Here is a 20,736-nt window from a genome sequence, read left to right as displayed (position 1 = left end):
TGCTTTAGGTGATTGGCTGCAGCAAATGCGTTGGAGAATGAATATCTTTTTTAGGAGTTAGACCCCGATATTTATACATTTCGATTAGTTTTCAATAGTATTATATCATGACACATTCCATAATGATCCATTCGTTTTAGATTTTTGGGGGCTATTTCGTCTTGCGGGCTAACATAATCAGACTACAAATATTTTATGAACGGAGGCCTAGGTTTGGAAACACGGTGCGAGTTTGAATGGAAGATTAAAAAGGAAATAAGTCGTTTGGTCAATACAAGTTTGAATTCGTAGTTTTTGCTTTACAGCATTAATCTTGAGCTAAGCATATGTGAAATAGGTGTCATGATAACTGGCTACTTGCTGTGTCTTGGTATTTCACCATCATTCTCCCACCAAACAGCTGCCTCAGCAACATGTAGATTTCAGACACTGACATCCACTGGCATCATAGTCTACACTCACACATGTTGACTTCAGCTGGGTGTAAATGTGAGCATATTGTCTATCAAAATTGCACTGGATTAAGTACCTCTAACACATTCCTGATTTACAGTGACTCATTCTGGAGGAACCCCTCATTACATCATCAACAGCCGACCTTTGACCCTTCGTCGCTGAGACCATGTGTCGTCTGTCGATGACCTCGCTCCTCGCCTGTCTCTGGTTGATGACGGGGAGTTGCCAGGGCAACGGCAGCCTCCAGGACAGCATGAGCCAGCTGCACACAGAGTTCGCCGTCAGCCTCTACCAAACGCTCACAGAGACGGAGAACAACTCCAACCTGATCGTGTCTCCCGTGAGCGTGTCTCTGTCCCTGGGGCTGCTGCAGCTGGGAGCGCGCCGGAACACCCTGGCTCAGCTGGAGGCGGGGCTAGGCTACAACGCCAACGGTAGGTCAGCTCAACGTACCAATCACAAACACTGGACCCAGAGGTCAAAGGGGCATCGTTTTGTTTGGGAACTCTTCTGGATGTCGGGAGTACAAGGAAATGGATGGACGTGATGGGACTTGGTGCTCGGCCTGGGAACTAGATAACCCTTGTTTGGTGCTGCTTTCTGCTGGCACTGACACGTGACCCAGTTCAGACCATAGAAATCTTGGAGTGTGAATCCCAGGGTCTCTGTATTAGAAATAATATATCATGTAAATCCCATTATGGCTGGAGAACGAAGGAAGACCAGAACAGGGAGATCCAGGCTTGCTGAAGCAAGCAGGTTTCTAGGATCCCGGTGCCTTGTTTGTGCACTCTGCCAGGGTCTGCCCTTCTCTGGCCCTACACTGGTCCTAGTCCAGGTTCTGCCCTGGTCCTGGTTCTGACCTGGTTCTACCTTGGTCCTAGTCCAGGTTCTACCCTGGTCCGAGTCCAGGTTCTGGCCTGGTCCTGGTTCTGACCTGGTCTCAGTCCAGGTTCTGCCCTGCTGGCCCCAGGAAGTATGTTGCTGCTGGTACCAGGCAGTGTTGCCGCTGGGCCGTGGAGGCTGGGCAGGGAGGTGTCTGGAGCCGTAATGCTGCCTGGTGCCTTCTGGCTCTAATCTCATTACCCAGAGGGCAGCAGGGCCCTGGGGTCGAGAGGCCACTGTTACACTGCAGGGGGTGTGACCTGGGGGGAGACTCAATGAAGATATCTGGACGCACGTGTGCCTTTGTCGTGCTTTTCTACTGCCGTGGCTGATACTTGTGCGTACAGCGCTCGGTGAAGTCAACAGACAAACTCAATGACCCTGCGCTTGGGTATCAAGAATATTTGAGCCTTTGAGAGTTAGACTGAATTTTTGGCGGGATGTAATTCCAGCAGTTTAGTCAACTGTTTCAAATTACCATTAAATTGGCTATTATGGTATTAGTGTGTAGTCACCCAAGTATGCATATTTGTTAATGGTTCCTAAACCTGGACCTCTGTTTCACAGTTAGTGTTTTAAGGTTTGTCACATGATGACACTGAATAACACGTCACTTTTAATTATCATCCCATGTTTTGTTTAATAACCACATTCAGTTCCCTTCCTCACCTGTGACCTCACTTCCTCCATTCGTCTCCAGACGTGCAGGTGCAGAACTTCCTGTTGCGGTCACAGGGGGACGTGGGTAATTCCAGTCAGGGGGTGCGGCTACGTCACTCCAGCTCCTTATTCGTCCAAAGCGGCGTTCAACTGCTGACCGAGTTTACCCAGCATGCATCAGCCTGGGGCAACAGCAGTCTGGCCCGGGCCAACTTCAGCCAGCCCAACCACACCCGCAACCAGCTGGACCAGTGGGAACGAAACCATGGCAACGGTTAGCCAAAATTCCCAAACAGCATTTGTTATGTCAAATCATCACAGGCACAATTACTGCAGAGCTCTGAAATGATCTGCAGTGAAAGCACCGCCAGTCATTTCCATTTACCATCAAAACAACTTTACACTGAGCAGACTGTCTTACTGTATGTTATGTATGCACTTGAGATGTTGAGGTGTAAATGTGTTTTCGGTAACAATATATGTGCAGAGTTGAATACATGCTGTCCTTCGATATGTGAAATGTGTGGCGACCTCCGTGAACTGCTATGTTGCTACTGACCTCTATAAACTACAACAGTCTGTCCTCTGTTTAACCCCATGTCCAGACGAGACGCTACCCCTCCAGCCTGGTGAGTCCAGGGAGCTGTCGGGCTCGGGCGAGGCCCAGGGCGAGGCCTCCTGGTGGGGTCAGCGGCCGCAGATGGCCCTGGTCACCAGGGTGGCCTTCCGAGGCGTGTGGCAGAAGCAGTTCCTCTTCACCGACACCCAGAACCTTCCCTTCACCCTGTCGGACGGCAGTGCGGTCAAGGTGCCCATGATGTACCAGGCCACCGAGGTCAACTTTGGTAAGAGAGGAGCGACATCCAAACACCAAGGGGCGTAGGTTTCATTAGACACGGGTGCGACCCTTAACTCTGTCCCCCTGCGTTTCCCCTGACCCAGGTCAGTTCCGCACCGTGGCCGAGCAGCGCTACACGGTTCTGGAGCTGCCGTACCTGGGCCGTGCTCTCAGCCTGCTGGTGGCGCTGCCCAGCGACAGGAAGAGCCCGCTGTCCTCCCTGGAGAGCCACATCACAGCCCGCAGCGTCGCCGCCTGGGACACGGGCCTCCGCAGGACAAAGATGGACGTCTTCCTGCCCAGGTAGCCTAGCCAGCGCCACGGTCAAGCTCTTTCAATACGGTGTTCGTTTAGCAGGCGTTTCACCCTGTTTCATGGTTTGTGTGGTGAGACCCATCTCTCTTCAATGTGTTGTGAAACGTTCATTGGGTGTGCAGGTGTGTGTATGTGGTTGGGCTGGATGAATCACCCGTAAGTCATAGAGCTCTTGTGGTGCTGAGACGATGATACTCACACCTGTTTCTCTGCTGCAGGTTCAGAATGCAGAACAGGTTCAACCTGCGCTCTGTGCTTCCCTCCATGGGGATCAGCGACGCTTTCAACCCCCTGGCAGCAGACTTCAGTGGGATGGCAGGTAAGGCTCCACCTGCTGAGTCCAATCAAATCTGATATTTGGCATTCGGTTAAATGCTTTTCAATGATGTAACTAAGTGGTCTGTCTGTCTGTAGTTGAAGAGGGTCTCTACGTGTCGGATGCGTTCCACGAGGTCAGGATAGAGGTTACTGAGGACGGGACTAAGGCTTCTGCAGTGACTGGTGAGACAATATACCACATATCACCAGGACAACTACACATCTCCACACACACACACACACACACATACCATGTACGCTACACATCACCCCACACACACCAAGAGCACCACACCTTGCTCCCACCTTGTGTCTGACAGGGCACGTCTCTCTCCCACAGCCATGGTGCTGCTCAAACGCTCTCGTGCTGCTGTCTTCAAAGCCGACCGGCCATTCTTCTTCCTGCTGCGACAAGTCAGCACAGGTACGAGCCCTGGAACACCTCATACCTTATAAGAGGAACTACATCCAACACCACACATTCTACTGTTGGCAGTTAGGTTTAGAATGTTTGAAGAGGTAACTGTCATTTACACACCTCCCCATTAAACACCAACAGGCACATCACAACAACACAACCTAATAACTGCTGGCTGCTTGTGTTTGGGGAGTGTGAACTGGCCTTCAGAGAGCGTCGTCTGCGGTTACACATTTCTTCTCTTTTCCTCTAGGATCCATCTTGTTCATGGGACGTGTTGTAAATCCTGCTGATCAGGCACCCTAGGACCCAGGACTGTCACCATACTCTGAAACTTCCCTCAAGCTCTCTCTCTCGCGCTCTCACACGCACACACACACACACACCCTGACCTGCCTGAACCCACTACCAGTATTTATTGGGGACCAACAGGAGGGTACACAGACACTTCAGGAAGAAGGACATTATTTTTGTACATATCTGTAAATAAATCTTTTTTAATACATCTGTTGTTTTTACACCTTAAGTGTTTTGGTCATTTATTTCACCGCCTTTAAAAAATAGTGCCGTGTTAGCAAAGGCAAATAAACTATAAAACAAGGATTTTTCCTACATATTTCTGGAGCTACCCTTGCATTCCTGTCATCATTATAATGATGGACTCTGCTGCCACTCCACCGATGAATGCAAAACTGTCATGTCACACAAGTGAAGGAGATATTTACAGAATGTGTCATTTTTATTTACATGGCCCTTCACAGTGTAAAATAGAAACTTTATTCATGGAAATACTTACAAAAAGGCCTTCCACTGAACATTCTCTTTAAATAGTTATCTAAATGTATTTACATCTATACAGCGTATTCAAAATACTGTCTTTTGGTAGAACCCCCCGGTCAAAAACAACAAGACAAGTATGGCAAAGATTTGGTCCCTGTCTAAACGATGGGGGGATAGGAGAGAGAAAGCGAGAGAGAGCAAGATGATGAGAGGATAACAGTATCAAATGTTAGGCAGGTACCTGAACACAAGACCACTTGAGACCCCTGTCCTTCTAGAACACTCCAGAGAGATGCCTTCAGCACCACAGATATGTTCAATGTAACAATGAGGCCATCCTCGACGGGACAGGGTAACACTGGACTAGTCTAACAGTGTTATTGCAAACCATTCTGCTCTAGTCAGTTCCTGAGCTATGTTCCCTGTGTGGAGCAGACTTGACAGTTACACAGCATCCTGTCAATCGAACGGTCACGGAAATAGTTTTCGAAAAGAGTTTTCGTTTTGTTCGAGGGGTAACTAAACTGTTTAAACTCGTGACTGTGAAAGATAAGAAGAATGAGGTTAACTGAAACAGAGGGACTTTTGATATGATTTCAGAGACCAGTAAGATTTACTGGTTCTTATTGGTAAACATCACAGGAGTGTTTCAATTGGTGGAGTGTTTAAAAAGTAACAACCAAGATTAACTTGTAAAAGGAACTCAGATGGAAAAAGGCATTTGTTGCCCAGAGAATAAAAAGGTAGAACAGAGCAAATGGAAAAAGGAGAAGAAGAAAAGGGTGGTAAGAAAAGCAAAGCTACAGAATCCTGTTTGAAATGAGACCAGCGTGTCTGAACCCCGAGGCAGGAGGAAGCCCCTCCTCCTGGAGCTGTCTACCACACCCTCACTGATGAAGACACACACACACACACACACACACACACAGAGTCAGACACACACACACACACACACACACACAGGCAGACACACACACACAGTCAGACAGACACACACAGGCACACAGAGGCAGACACACACACACAGGCACACAGAGGCACACACACACACAGGCAGACACACACACACACACACACACACACACAGGCAGACACACACACACTAGGTTAATTCGGTGGGTTGGTTTCCATCCCTGTGTGGTACAATGCTTGTTATGTATCCATGCTCACTACCTCATGGAGGTGTGGTAAGGGACTGGGTTTCTAAACCCCCCTCTGGCTCCACAGTGGACCGATCCATCACCACTAAGCGCATGGGAGGGGAGTGGACTGACCCACTGTGTGTTTGGTGAGGAGGGGTGCAGACCGGTGGAACAGGGCTGACTGCAGGGTTAAGGTACAGGTGTTGGGTTTGGAACAGGGCCCCTTCAGAAGCCGTCCAGGTGGTTCATATTGTTGGCCCTGTTGTGGATCTCTTCTAGAAAGTTCTCCAGTTGTTCTATAAGAACCCGCTTCTTGAACCTGCACAGATAAAGGAGCGTGTGAGCGATGCAGACCTGCTAGAAAACACTGATGGTAAACTAGACTCTTTGAAGCTTGAACTGTCAAGGATTCTAGCAAATTTGTTGAATATCTCCTTATTAAATGTGCGTAGAGGTGTTAGTCCTCCAGCCTATCAGAGGTGAGTGTGGAAGGGTAGGCTAGTCATCCAGCCTATCAGAGGTGAGTGTGGAAGGGTAGGTTAGTCATCCAGCCTATCAGAGGTGAGTGTGGAGGGGTAGGCTAGTCATCCAGCCTATCAGAGGTGAGTGTGGAAGGGTAGGCTAGTCATCCAGCCTATCAGAGGTGAGTGTGGAGAGGGGGTTGAGCTCCAAACCTGGCGGCCTCTTTGATGATGTTCTGCAGGAAGATCAAGCGAGTGTCCAGACTGCCCTGGATCTGCTTCAGGAAATGGAAGATTTTCTCATAGTCTGCACAAACAGAGAAAGGAGGGAGGGATAGAGAGGGGGGGAGGGGGAGTGACAGATGGTGGAGAGAGAGAGGGATGGAGTAGAGAGGGGGGGAGGGATGGATGGAGGGAGTTAGATACAGAGCCTACTGCAATTTTCTTCCCTGAAAAGGCTAAAATCAATAGAAACCATTTAGTCTGTAGGGAAAATGGGTCAGAGAACAGTGTTAATTTAGTCTTTTTTTGTTTGTTGTGTTATTACTGCAAAAGGAGCAATGTTGTCACAACATAATTTCGTAAAGGCTACAATTGCCTGCGAGGTGAATTCAACTGCAGAAGTTGGACAACAAATATGCTGCTTCCAGTCAGCAGCCACTAGGCTGAGGACAGGTTATGCAGCTCCTTATAGAAAAGCACTTGTTTCATCAAACACTAAAGCCTTAAGATGCAATTAACTATCTAGTAATACTTTATGAGACAAATAATTAGTCATTCATCAGGTGTGGCATGAATGTCAATCCACCATCTCCCATAGCGGTTTAGAAGGCACACAAAACCAGGCAATAAGAAAACCAGAGAAGAAGAGTGGAGAGCGTGAGCCACTGAAGGCCACGTCACCACGGCTACGTACGTCGCCCCGGTTTCCTGATCTCCTTGGTGATGAGGGAACGGAGCTCGGAGTTGACTTCCTGACTCTCGCTGTTCATCAGCTTCTTCAGGGCCCCGGGGGAGGGGTAGCGTGTCGGACGCTCCTCCAGGAGGTCCCCTCCCTCCTGCTCCCCGTCCCTCCCCTCCTCCTCCTCCCCCCCCAGGCCACCCTGCTCCTCCTCCCCTACGCCACCCTGCTCCTCCTCCCCCAGCAGGACGTGGTTGTCCTGGGCCTCGAGGCTGGAGGGGCTGCCCTCGTCCAGGTCCTCCTCGTCCTGGTCGGGGACTCTTTCGGGGCTGTAGTGGTTGTGGTTCAGGTGGATGAGGAAGTTGTCCTCTAGATCGTTGTGGTTGGAATCAGCGTCTGCAGGGTGACGAGGGGTATATATATTAAGGCCCATGTGTGTGTGTGTGTGTGTGTGTGATAATGCAGGCGTGTGAGTCACATGTGTGAGAGGGTACCTGAAGCAGGTCTGGGGCTGGCAGGGGGGGTGACGGGGGGGCAGTAGGCCCTCCCCAGGCGCAGCAGGGGGGACATGCAGCGCCGCCTCTTGGGCACCCCCCCCCCCTGCATGCTGCTGTCCCCCACCGCCCTCTTGCCCTTGTTCTGGGGCCCCGTCACAAACTCATCCGCCTCGTCGATCATCATGCCCTGGGGGAGACATGGACGAGGGGGTTAGGAGCCAATGGCATCGATCACAGCAGAGCACCAATCACAAGTGGACTAAGGAGGGGCTCAGTAACTCAGACAGTGAGCAGGGGAGGAGAGAGGAGGAGAGTGAAGGAGAGGGGAGAGAGGACCAGGGGATGGGAGAGGGCAGCAGGAGACCTTCTTGTCCAGCTTGAAGGGGTTGCCGAAGGTGTGCAGGCGTTTGGGCTGCTCCGGGTCTGCGTCTCTCAGGGGCTGAGGAGCTGCCTTCAGGAAGTCCTGGTAGTTCCCCATCTGGGCCACGGGAACACTGTGGAGCTGGTCTGGGGGGGGGGGGAGAGTCAGCGTGTGTGTGTCAGTGTGTGAGTGTGTCAGCGTGTGTGAGTGTGTCAGTGTGTGTGAGTGTTGTGTCTCACCAGGGTCCTGTCCGGTCAGCACCAGGCTGCCCTTCATCAGGTTCCTCCTCATGCGGCTCAGCTGGTCCAGCAGGTGGCTCCTGGGGATGTCGTAGGCGTTCCTGAAGCCCTGCGGCTTCACGCTCTACACACAGAACACAGTCACTACTGGAGACCATCACTACAGGAGACCATCACTACAGGAGAACATCACTACAGGAGAACATCACTACAGGAGAACATCACTACAGGAGACCATCACTACAGGAGACCATCACTACAGGAGAACATCACTACAGCAGAACATCACTACAGGAGAACATCACTACAGGAGAACATCACTACAGGAGAACATCACTACAGGAGAACATCACTACAGGAGAACATCACTACAGGAGAACATCACTACAGCAGAACATCACTACAGGAGAACATCACTACAGGAGAACATCACTACAGGAGAACATCACTACAGGAGAACATCACTACAGCAGAACATCACTACAGCAGAACATCACTACAGGAGAACATCACTACAGGAGAACATCACTACAGGAGAACATCACTACAGGAGAACATCACTACAGGAGAACATCACTACAGGAGAACATCACTACTGGAGAACATCACTACAGGAGAACATCACTACAGCAGAACATCACTACTGGAGAACATCACTACAGGAGAACATCACTACAGGAGAACATCACTACAGGAGAACATCACTACTGGAGAACATCACTACAGGAGAACATCACTACAGCAGAACATCACTACTGGAGAACATCACTACTGGAGAACATCACTACAGCAGAACATCACTACAGCAGAACATCACTACAGGAGAACATCACTACAGGAGACCATCACTACAGGAGAACATCACTACAGCAGAACATCACTACTGGAGAACATCACTACAGCAGAACATCACTACAGCAGACCATCACTACAGCAGACCATCACTACAGCAGACCATCACTACAGGAGAACATCACTACAGCAGACCATCACTACTGGAGAACATCACTACAGGAGAAAGTCACTGAAACTACATGTATCCACACTCCAGGGCCCCAGGGGTCAGGGTTAGGGGGGTGTTGCGGGGTCTCACCTTGTTGAGCAGAGCCAGCTGGAAGCCAGAGAACTCCTTGAGGTTGAGCTCCAGGGGCAGGGCCGGCGTCTCCCCAGAGATGCTCTGCAGCAGCTGGGTGAAGTCTCGGCGCTGGGCCAGAGACACGCCCCCGCGGGAGCGCACCTTGATGCCCACCTCTACCAGAGCCTTCTTCCCGATGGACGCGATCATGCGGTCATACTCGATCTTAGACTGGGTTGGGTGGGGGAAGAGGAGCTTTAGTGATTTTGTGAGCTGACACAAACATGTTAGCAGCATCAACACTTTACACGCTCACACACACACACACTCTCACAAGCTCGCACATGCACACACACACACACACACACAGGTGCAGTACCTGCTGGCTGAGCTTCTTGAGGTAGGACACCACGCTGTAGCTCAGGCCATACTCCATGTTCTCTGCCAGGAGGTTCGGAGCTCCCATGATCCTCAGCGCCTTCCTCAGGGACTACAAACACACCAGGAAGACATTAGACTGCGCAAGAAAACTACATCTCCCAAGAGACAAACTTATCCAATGCTTCATTTCATGCACAGGTGTTTTTGTTACAGAAGACAAGCAACCAGTGTCTGACTGGAAAAGGTAAAAGTGTAGAACAGTTCCAGAACGTTGCACCTACTCCTATGTAATACGGAGGCATCGTCTTCAGGTAGTTCTCAAACGACTGCCGCCATTTGATGGTGGGCTTGAACTTGTGAACCTTGATCAAGTCATCTGAAAGGAGACATGGTGATGTTTGAGAGAGGCTGATTCTGTGTCCCGTTGCGGGTTGTGTGATCGACATTACAAGTGAACTTGTCCCTTGAGGATGTCCCGCTGGGCGCAGTGTGCTCTCTCACCCAGCAGGGGGAGCAGGACAGGGTAGTTGTAGGGCATGACGAACAGGTTGACACAGTTGAGGGCTGTGCTGGCTTTCAGGTAGCCGAAGGGCTGGCCCAGGTCACTGTACTTGGCACTGTTACACACAAACACCTGCAGGAGGGAAGGAGGGAGAGAGAGGGAAATTGGCATATTAGGCTGGACCTGTAGCAAAACAGATAATGAGCACTATATAGTATGTGATACAACCAGGGTTGGAACATAATATAGGTACATATGAACTGTGTAGTGTGTGTGTGCGTGTGTGAGTGTGTGTGAGTGAGTGTGTGCGTGTATGTGAGTGTGTGTGCGTGTATGTGAGTGTGTGTGCGTGTATGTGAGTGTGTGTGTGTGTGTGAGAGTGTGTGTGAGTGAGTGTGTGCGTGTATGTGAGTGTGTGTGCGTGTATGTGAGTGTGTGCGTGTATGTGAGTGTGTGTGCGTGTGTGTGTGCGTATATGTGAGTGTGTGTGCGTGTGTGAGAGTGTGTGCGCGAGTGTGTGTGTGTGTGTGAGAGTGAGTGTGTGCGTATATGTGAGTGTGTGAGAGTGTGTGTGAGAGTGTGTGAGAGTGTGTGTGTGAGTGTGTGTGAGAGTGTGTGTGTGCGTGTATGTGAGTGTGTGTGAGAGTGTGTGTGTGTGTGTGTGTGTGTGTGTGTGTGTGTGTGTGTGTGTGTGTGTGAGAGTGTGTGAGAAAGTACCTGCCAGCAGCTCTGAGGAGACTTCCTCTCCAGGATGTACTGGGTGAGGGGCGAAGGCTCCAGCTCGTACTTGTCAAAGGGCACCTTGTCTATGACCATGGGCTCCGAGTCCTGACAGGAGAACCTCACCAGGGGGTGGGCTGAGCGGGGGGGCTGGGGGGGGGGGGGGGGGGGGGGAGCAGGGACAGGGTTGAGGTGGACACAATTAACCATGTAATAATAACAATGATGTACTGTATTAACAGTACAGCAGCTTTCATCTAAAGTGACTTAAAGGGGGGGATTTGAACCTGCAACCTCTTGATTAGCAGTCAAACCCGGCCCCCCTGCTGAGCTACACGTATGACGTAAATAAACAGATGAAAACATCTTTGTTCGACGTGCATGGTGTAGTGCTTCCTGGTGGGCGGGGCCTGTAGTGTCTCACCAGGGTGGGTGAGTTCTGGTCCGGCCAGAAGGACTCTGGGATGGGCCAGTGTCCGATGGGCACGCCTGTCTTGGGGTTGGGCCTCACATAGATCAGCTTGTGGCAGCAATGCCAGAGCTGGGGGCCTGGCTTCACCACCTCCCCTGGGGGGTCTGGAGGGGCGGGGGAGGGAGGGGGGGAGACAGGGAGAGAGGGAGGGAGAGAGGGAGACAGGGAGACAGGGAGGGAGAGGGGGAGACAGGGAGAGAGACAGGGAGACAGGGAGAGAGACAGGGAGGGAGGGAGACAGGGAGGGAGACAGGGAGACAGGGAGGGAGACAGGGAGACAGTGAGGGAGGGAGACAGGGAGACAGTGAGGGAGGGAGACAGGGAGACAGTGAGACAGTGAGGGAGGGAGACAGTGAGACAGTGAGGGAGGGAGACAGGGAGGGAGGGAGACAGGGAGGGAGGGAGACAGTGAGGGAGGGAGGGAGACAGTCGAATAAGAATAGGCTGCTACCGCTGTAATAAATCCTGGGTCCAACAGTGCATCTCCATGTGTCTGGGTCCAGGAGCAGGCAGCCGTCGCTGGTCTCACCTTCCAGAGGAGGGGGGTCTGGACCAGTCTTCTCAAAGTTGATGACCACGCCACTTTGGATTTTCTGCACCAGCGACTCCAGACACTGGTTCAGCATGCGCTGGGAGAACACGCTGTAGGAACGACCTGGGAGCACGCGCACACACACACACACACACAATAGCTTTCACTGCTTGCACTATTGTGTCTGGTTTACGATCAGCATTATAGAGACCTGAAAATAGAGTCATTGTCTCATTCTGAATTCAGTGGGCTTGACAGGAACAGAAAGCCTGACTCTGGACTGGTGTGTGTGTGTGTGTGTCATCATGGTGAATGATTGGAGACTAGGCACAAAGGCACGGGCCATCAATCTGTCACATGTGAATGTGTGTCCTTTCATCTTGAGCTCCATCAGCAGTATGTGCTGCCTCTCCACCAGGGGCGGCAGGCCAGCACTACAGGACAGAGGGTCCAGGCCAGCACCACAGGACAGAGGGTCCAGGCCAGCACCACAGGACAGAGGGTCCAGGCCAGCACCACAGGACAGAGGGTCCAGGCCAGCACTACAGGACAGAGGGTCCAGGCCAGCACTACAGGACAGAGGGTCCAGGCCAGCACTACAGGACAGAGGGTCCAGGCCAGCACTACAGGACAGAGGGTCCAGGCCAGCACTACAGGACAGAGGGTCCAGGCCAGCACTACAGGACAGAGGGTCCAGGCCAGCACTACAGGACAGGGGGTCCAGGCCAGCACTACAGGACAGAGGGTCCAGGCCAGCACTACAGGACAGAGGGTCCAGGCCAGCACTACAGGACAGAGGGTCCAGGCCAGCACTACAGGACAGAGGGTCCAGGCCAGCACTACAGGACAGAGGGTCCAGGCCAGCACTACAGGACAGAGGGTCCAGGCCAGCACTACAGGACAGAGGGTCCAGGCCAGCACTACAGGACAGAGGGTCCAGGTCAGCACTACAGGACAGAGGGTCCAGGCCAGCACTACAGGACAGAGGGTCCAGGTCAGCACTACAGGACAGAGGGTCCAGGTCAGCACTACAGGACAGAGGGTCCAGGCCAGCACTACAGGACAGAGGGTCCAGGCCAGCACTACAGGACAGAGGGTCCAGGCCAGCACTACAGGACAGAGGGTCCAGGCCAGCACTACAGGACAGAGGGTCCAGGCCAGCACTACAGGACAGAGGGTCCAGGCCAGCACTACAGGACAGAGGGTCCAGGCCAGCACTACAGGACAGAGGGTCCAGGCCAGCACTACAGGACAGAGGGTCCAGGCCAGCACTACAGGACAGAGGGTCCAGGCCAGCACTACAGGACAGAGGGTCCAGGCCAGGCCGGATCGTTCTAGACACCACTGTAAACTTATCAGGACTAAAACGGTGGGGAGGAATGGAATAAACTGTGTTGTTTTGAAGTGTACACACACACACACCCTTCCCCACCCCTCTCATCTCCAGTAACCTCACATATGGGGATGATTTTTACAAAGTGAGCACACACACCCCTCTCCCCTCCTCACCTCCGGTGACCTCACACATGGGGGTGATGGCTGAGTCGTCCTGGGGAACCCCTCCCAGGGGCTCGGGGTCCACGGAGGCGTGGCCGGAGATGCGCAGCACCAGGGCGAAGAGACGCTGGTCCCAGCGGAAGGGCTCCTTGGTCAGCTCGCTGCCCGGCAGGGGGGTGGTCAGGGGCAGGTGCAGCTGGAGGAGGGAGGGAGGAGGGGGAGAGAGAGGGAGGAGAGAGGGGGAGGGAGGAGGGGGGGGAGAGAGAGGGAGGAGAGAGGGAGGAGGAGAGAGAGGTGGAAGGAGAGAGAGGGAGGAGAGAGGGGGAGGAGAGAGGGAGGAGAGAGAGGGAGGAGAGAGAGGAGGAGGAGGGAGGGGGAGGAGAGAGGGAGGAGGAGAGAGAGGGAGGAGGGAGGGGGAGGAGAGAGGGAGGAGAGAGGGGGAGGTGGGTAGGAAGTGAGAGGGGAAAGCATGAGGTAAAGAGAGAAAGACAAAACAGACAGAGGTATGAGAGATGAAGGGAGCTAGACAGTGGTAGAACAGACCAGACAGGGGGTGTGAGAGGAACTGAATGTCTGAGTGATGGACTTGTTCCACACGGCGCTGGGATGAGTTCAAGATCTAGTTTAAACCGTGAGTGTGTGAGAGAGAGATGGAGACCTAAACGAGGTCATGTGGAGAGTCTGAACACACAGAGTGAGTGTGTGATGAAGACAGGCTTCAGCAGCTCCTAAACCAGACACATTTCTCTAAACACTGACACAGCCAAGTCCACCAACACTTGACACACTAAACACAGGCTTGCCTTCTGGAACAATCTATTTCTAGACATTCCTTTCACCTAAATCTGGTTCCATGGTCATGCTGTAAGTGGTTTTAATAGCTCAGTCGTGTCTCCACTGGGAGAGAAATGTTCTGCTTGCTTGCTGAGGGTGTATGGGAGAGAGAGAACCTGAGCTCTAACAGAAGCCCTGGTTTAGACAGCAGTGGTCCGAGGGCCTGGTCTAACGTCACTCCTCTGGGAGAGCTGAGCCAAGCATGGGAGGTTTAGCCTGGACGACCTGACGGCCAGCCCGTACTGGCCTCAACAGCCCCGCAGAGCTGCACCATAGCCTGCCATGGACATGGTTGACCAAGATGTGGATCTCAAATATGGCTTTGTTAAACTACAGCTCAGCAAGCCACGTCATTGGCCGTGTTGACACTTCATCGTAAACAAAAGACCACATCCTGTGTTGTTAGCATGTTGGGGTTGTGACTCTGCCAGCCTGTTGCTTGGCAACACTGCATCTGCCATCCAGGGACAGAGTGTCTCTACCGAGTGTGTAGATAGTATGTGAACAGTATGTATACAGTATGCAGACATTATGTAGACATTATGCAGACAGCTGTGTCGGGGAGGAGGTGATGCTTGTGGTAAACTTGAGGAGGCGGAGCCTCAGAGGGCCCACACAGCAACAGGAAGTGATCCTGTCCGTTACACCCCCGTCTCCGTGGAGACCATTGCTGACCTCTTCCTGGACTCCACCGCTGCTGGTCAGCTTGTTGCCGTCGGTGATAGCTACTATGATGGCCGGCTCCAGAAAAAAGGGATTCCTGCCCTGTAAAGAAAAACAGAGAGAGAGAGATCATTCAAACTAAGCATGTGTCCAAAATGTAATTTTAAGAAAGCATAAACAATGTTGCATTCACAGTCAAAGTATTTACAAAGTACTCCAAAAAAGGCCTTTATTTACATTCTGCATGATCTCACCATAAAGACCATCGTTAATAAATCAATATCTGACTTGAGAAACATTCAGCATGACAGACATCCAGTGAAAGGAGGAGCAGGAGTCAGGGAGAGAGAGAGCGAGGGAGGAATGGTGGAGGGAAAGAGAGAGCGAGGGAGGAATGGTGGAGGGAGAGAGAGAACAAGACTGGGTGTGAGTCAGAGGTGAGAAACGAGACCATTAAAATCTAGAGCAGCACACTATTCTGTCCATCTTGTAATCCCACGACACAAATCTCTGAAATACACAGGATGTTTGTGTGACAGTGACACAACACTAATCTCTGAAATACACATTCTCTACACCTGTTAAACACTTAACTCTCCCTTTAAATAAGAAAATACAAATTTTCTTCAAGCGTTGTGAAACACTGACCCGATGACAAACACAGCATATCCCTTTCGTATAGCCCACAGCACAGCCAGGCTCCACACAGCCCAAAGCACAGCCACGTATAGCCAGGCTCCACACAGCCCACAGCACAGCCACGTATAGCCAGGCTCCACACAGCCCACAGGACAGCCAGGCTCAACACAGCCCACAGCACAGCCACGTATAGCCAGGCTCCACACAGCCCACAGCACAGCCACGTGTAGCCAGGCTCCACACAGCCCACAGCACAGCCAGGCTCCACACAGCCCACAGCACAGCCACAGGTACACACAGCCCTGAACATGTCGACATGGCTGACCTGCTGGATACCCTGAGGCTCACTATGACACTGATGGTTATTAATGCCAGCATCTCCCTCCCCTCCAAGTCCATTTCTGCTGAGCAATACATTTGGAGTTACATAAAAAGTCCACAGTCCCACATTCGGGAAGACAGTGGAGGGTTTCCATGACAACCTAGATTTCCCTCTCAGATCAGCCTGGCGATAGGAGACGTCCATGATGTAGCATGTGTCGAGTTACCCACCCGTCAGTCCTGGAAGCTTCACATCCCATAACATTCAAACCCAGCTCTTTTGTGAACACACTGCCACATCACAAGTCAAACCATTGCTTCTTGGTGCTCCTCAAAGTTAACGTAAGGGAAATATCCCCTGTGTTTGTTCTGCTCAGGCAAATCCATGTATACCTATGTGTCTGCCAATCTAGTACACTAAGCAGGAGTTGAGTCCATGTGCATTGGCATGTTGCCAGGTCTGCTAACACACCGATAGAAAGGGCTAATCAGATCTCCATCAGCTCAGTTGCCAGGTTGGCGCTATCCCCCCTGCAGTTTCCTCATCTCTCCCTCTTGTTCAACCTGTCTCCTGAAAATCTAATCAATCTACATTACCTACAGGCTGGTCACACATTACCTACTCTCTCCTTCCTTCCTTCCTTCTCTCTCACCCTCCCTCCCTCCCTTTCTCTCCAGGGAGGGTGATTTCAGACGCCTGGCAACCAGGAGAGCTCTTCATCACTGTACAGAGAAACCCATCAAGTCTGCTGGCTGCTGCCACACACACACCTCCTTGTCACCCTCTCCCTCTCCTCACCTCTGATGTGAGTCAGTGAACTCTGCTACTAAACTACTACACACTTCCCAGATGACACCACACCCTCGTGGAAGAGATCAAAAATATTACAACACGGCTCATCTAAGACCTATACTCTACTCAAGGCTATGGTATCTTGTTACAAATCTAACCCTTATCCCTGTATCCTGACTACATTTACATTTAGTCATTTAGCAGACGCGCTTATCCAGAGCGACTTACAGTAAGTACAGGGACATTCCCCCCGAGGTAAGTAGGGTGAAGTGCCTTGCCCAAGGACACAACGTCATTTGGCACGGCTGGGAATCGAACTGGCAACCTTCAGATTACTAGCCCGACTCCCTCACCGCTCAGCCATCTGACTCCCCTGACTAACACCAGAAAATATATTTCTGTATCTGAGGACATATGAGAATGCCTCCCTTTTCCATATACATGCCAACAGGCTATAAGACACTGGGGCCCTGCTCATATCTCATCATGTGGTGAGATACGAGCGCACACCTCCACTCCCACACACTCAACGCGAGTGCTTTCTCTAAACTCCCGGCTGCATCTCAACAGTCCAGCCCTGCCTCCTTCCACCTCCACACGTAACCTCACTGTGTAGAGAATCCTTTGCCTGAACCTCCATGTGGCTGGGGACACACAGGGAGCCAGTGTCAGCTACTTAGACACAGCCGAGGCCAGACGTAAACAAAGACGCGCTGAGAGAGGATGACGCTCGGGAGGGGCGTGGCCAGACGAGAAGGGGGAAAGTGAAGCGTTGCCGCTTTCGAACTAGCCCCTGATCCTCGCAGGCTGAGGGAGTTCAAACTAGCCCCTGATCCTCGCAGGCTGAGGGAGTTCAAACTAGCCCCTGATCCTCGCAGGCTGAGGGAGTTCAAACTAGCCCCTGATCCTCGCAGGCTGAGGGAGGACGGACTCCAATTTATACCAACAACGCGCGCGATTGAGACGTGGGCGTGTGAGTCAGCGAGTTCGTCTTCACATGCCTGTGTCGGTCAGTGTGTGTATGTAAGGTGTGTGCGCGCACGTCTGCCCTGCTTGTGTGCCCATTTCCCTGCGCCAGGCATGCTGTGTCCCGTCTGCAGTGAGAGAACCACTTCAGTCCCCTGGCCCGTTCAGCTGCATACATTATTCATATCTGTACGTATGCATTATCCTTGAAGAGTCCTGAGGTCTCCCCCCAGCCTCCCTGGTTAAGCCTGGATGCCTCCCTTCATAATAACAGGGTACTTATCAGCTCACAAATCTTCACCAATACTGGACGCTTACAGCTCTAGACGTGCCATCTATTCACGAGGATCTGCCTGGACTGAGGACCGGAGTGTGGCAAAAAAGGGACGTACTTACCGAGACCAGGGGTAAAATCCACTGGCCTTAAACATCCAGTGGGACTATAACAGGCATGTCAACATTGAGACCTAATGAATGTCTAGCCTGTGAAAATCGCTGTGGGAGATGTAGTTCTAAACAAAGCAGGAAGTCCCCTCTGTAGGAACAACAAGTGGGCTAATCTTATCTCCAACTGTCAACGGTCTGACGATGCTCATTAAGAGAAATAAGAGTGAAGTGGTTTCAACAGCTCCCCTGAGGAGGAATGTGGCCCTTTGCCTTCTAGAGAAACAAGAAAACGACGATTGGAAACATTGTGAAACTATGTTAGAAATGTGCCAACGTGTTAATGACTTTTAGAGGTGTTCAAACTTCTCCTGCCCCAGTCTGTGACTATCATGTACGTTTATGTGTACATCAGTTATGCTTCTAAACCTTTCCACATACTGCATGTGTAGTGTACTTCGCAAATACATCTTGTTTTTAAACAGTATCAGATATCATTTATGTACACTGCTGCGCCAGTCCCAAGATTTATCTTACATTAATTTGACAATAACTTAATGTACAACGCTACTTTGAACGTTCCATTATACTGGAAAAACTCCTATATGTGCCATCGAAAACGGGGGCATTGGATCGACCTCGGAAACTAACCAAGAAACTAGAAAAAGGTTTCAGATGTTGACAGGGTGTGAGACGGCTCTGTTTTTGTATCCTTCCGCCGCGCTCCCTCAGGAGGGCACGTGGGACAGTGTGCAGGTTTGGGATGCTTGTACGACTGTGAGATGAGGGCCTTTGGGAGGTGCGGGCAGATCATGGTAGGGGCACTAGAACATAAGCTGCTGTAACGTCTCCCTCTCCTCGCTATCTTTGTATACAACATACCTGTCCATAGTTGTCTATCCCAGTGACTAATCTATTGAGATTGAGTAAATCAAAAGCAGTCCTCAAAGATTGGCCAATTGCTGTGAGTCCATTGGCCTGAAGGTTTCTCAGCTCTGTCATGAAGGTCGCGTGGCTCTCTTTCCATCCAGCCTTATGAGGGAGACAAAAGTTGAATTAATCATTAACAACATGTGTACAACAAGTGCACTTCATTTTTATTTTTTATTTTTTTAAAGGGAGACGTTTCTGCTTCCAGTCAAAACATTGCTAGCAGTCAAGGGTCAGGTGAAATATCAACTTTGACATTGTTTATCTTGAGACTTGATTGAGAACAGATAGGCCGTTTACTTTTCGTTTTATTTCGCTATTAAGTCAAGCAAAACAGCAATGTCTACGCTGTATAGGGAACATTTACTTTAATCGCCATCTGTAAACGTTTTTGATGGGACGAAAACACAGTTTCCATTCTGTGTTAGTAAAGTCACCTCCTCTCCTTCCAACTTGACACCACCTCGCTATCTATTTGTATAAATATCACCCATAGTTCCTTGCAGCTCACATTGAAACAAAATGTCGGCCATGTTTTAAAGGGGGTATGAAAGCTCCTCCTGAAGATTTTTTTTCTACACAATTGATGTGATGATCGGACAACGTGGTGGAGCGATGAGATGCAATGTAGCTGAAGCTGGACATGACCGAAAATAAACTATACCTTGATTCCGACGGGAACGTCCTCAAAATTTACCAACATATACCGGTCTCCTCTGCTCGCGGGGTCTCTCCCTCTGAGCTGTGGAAAGAATAAAGAACTATTTAGCCACGATTGTCGTTATGTTAGCTATGTTGACAGGTTGGCTTGGTTATTTTATATCACAACCGCGATCCCGCCCTCGTGGGGTCTTCAGAACGGTTCGTCCAGAGGTTACAGTACCTTCATGAAAGTCTCAACAGCGCCTTTTGCTATGTCCAGATAGGTAGTGCCCAGATGGGTGCGCTGGTTCATTGAAGCGGACGTGTCTATCAGAAAAAGTAACACGGGCATTGTGTTAGTGATGACACGTTCTGCATGGACTTGATGTCAGTGCAACCGACCAAAACGCAAAAAATCTTTTGTTCTCCCTCCGCCTCTATCACCCTCCTTCTAGCTAGCTAGCTAGCGGGCTAACTGTCTCACACATTCTTTAAAAAAAGTATAGAATAGTGAGTGTAAATGCCCTTCGTCTATAAACTTAAATAAAAACCTCAAACCCTATGGGCAGGTTATTGATTTGCGAGGGATTTTGTTGTTTTTGATAATATTTTGTAAGAAAAAATTAGTTTCATGAACACTACTTTCCCCGTCACATCCTATCCCTGTTTCTCCCTACACTGAATGCGCTCTGACTTGTCCACTGGTTTTAACCTCGGCTCCGCACTTGACACCGCCTCCCAAGCGGTCTTTGAGCGTCACGTGTAAATTCATTCGGTTACTGATAGGCTGTTTGAACTTAGCTATTACCATATTTAAATCAGACTTTGGCCACACGACTCTCAAGCGCATGTCTGCTTTGACGAATGCGCGAATATATATTTTATTATCAAGCAATGAAAATGGATTTAGAGTTAGTATAGCAATTAAACGTATTAGCTCTATATGACACCAATCTCATCACGGTATTTAAAAATACATAGTTAATGAAAAACGTAACAGAGTAGTTTATAAATCTGAAGAAAAACATTATGTTCTAAAGTTATCACTCTGAGTGAAAGGCACTGGATACGGTGGCTAATTTGAGTTTATATGATCACCTGTTTGAGACTAAAT

At 50.6% G+C, this 20,736-nt stretch overlaps 2 protein-coding genes across 2 annotated transcripts; one reads left to right on the top strand and one right to left on the bottom strand.

Annotated features, from left to right (window-relative positions):
- The first annotated feature begins 622 nt into the window (after positions 1-622).
- Positions 623-4,223, top strand: serpine3 (serpin peptidase inhibitor, clade E (nexin, plasminogen activator inhibitor type 1), member 3). Its single transcript, XM_067260754.1, has 8 exons — positions 623-890; positions 2,042-2,275; positions 2,607-2,846; positions 2,944-3,142; positions 3,373-3,473; positions 3,569-3,655; positions 3,813-3,896; positions 4,144-4,223. The coding sequence occupies exons 1-8, from the start codon at positions 623-625 to the stop codon at positions 4,194-4,196; spliced, it is 1,266 nt and encodes a 421-aa protein (XP_067116855.1). The 3' UTR covers positions 4,197-4,223.
- Positions 4,224-5,694: 1,471 nt separating this feature from the next.
- Positions 5,695-20,008, bottom strand: ints6 (integrator complex subunit 6). The gene is made up of 18 exons (XM_067260742.1): positions 19,864-20,008; positions 19,645-19,722; positions 18,933-19,082; positions 14,960-15,049; positions 13,463-13,646; positions 11,951-12,076; positions 11,374-11,525; positions 10,947-11,099; positions 10,229-10,361; positions 10,009-10,103; positions 9,726-9,836; positions 9,365-9,577; positions 8,272-8,395; positions 8,036-8,178; positions 7,669-7,858; positions 7,190-7,570; positions 6,487-6,580; positions 5,695-6,131 (listed from the first exon to the last, which is right to left on the bottom strand). Exons 1-18 carry the CDS (start codon positions 19,972-19,974, stop codon positions 6,038-6,040), a joined length of 2,622 nt encoding a protein of 873 aa, XP_067116843.1. The 5' UTR covers positions 19,975-20,008; the 3' UTR covers positions 5,695-6,037.
- Between the last annotated feature and the right edge of the window lie 728 nt (positions 20,009-20,736).

Source organism: Osmerus mordax, chromosome 2 (assembly GCF_038355195.1).
Source record: "Osmerus mordax isolate fOsmMor3 chromosome 2, fOsmMor3.pri, whole genome shotgun sequence".
Lineage (NCBI taxonomy): Eukaryota > Metazoa > Chordata > Actinopteri > Osmeriformes > Osmeridae > Osmerus > Osmerus mordax.
Note: the sequence above shows the minus strand (reverse complement) of the source record. Positions and strands in the feature narration are given on the sequence as shown.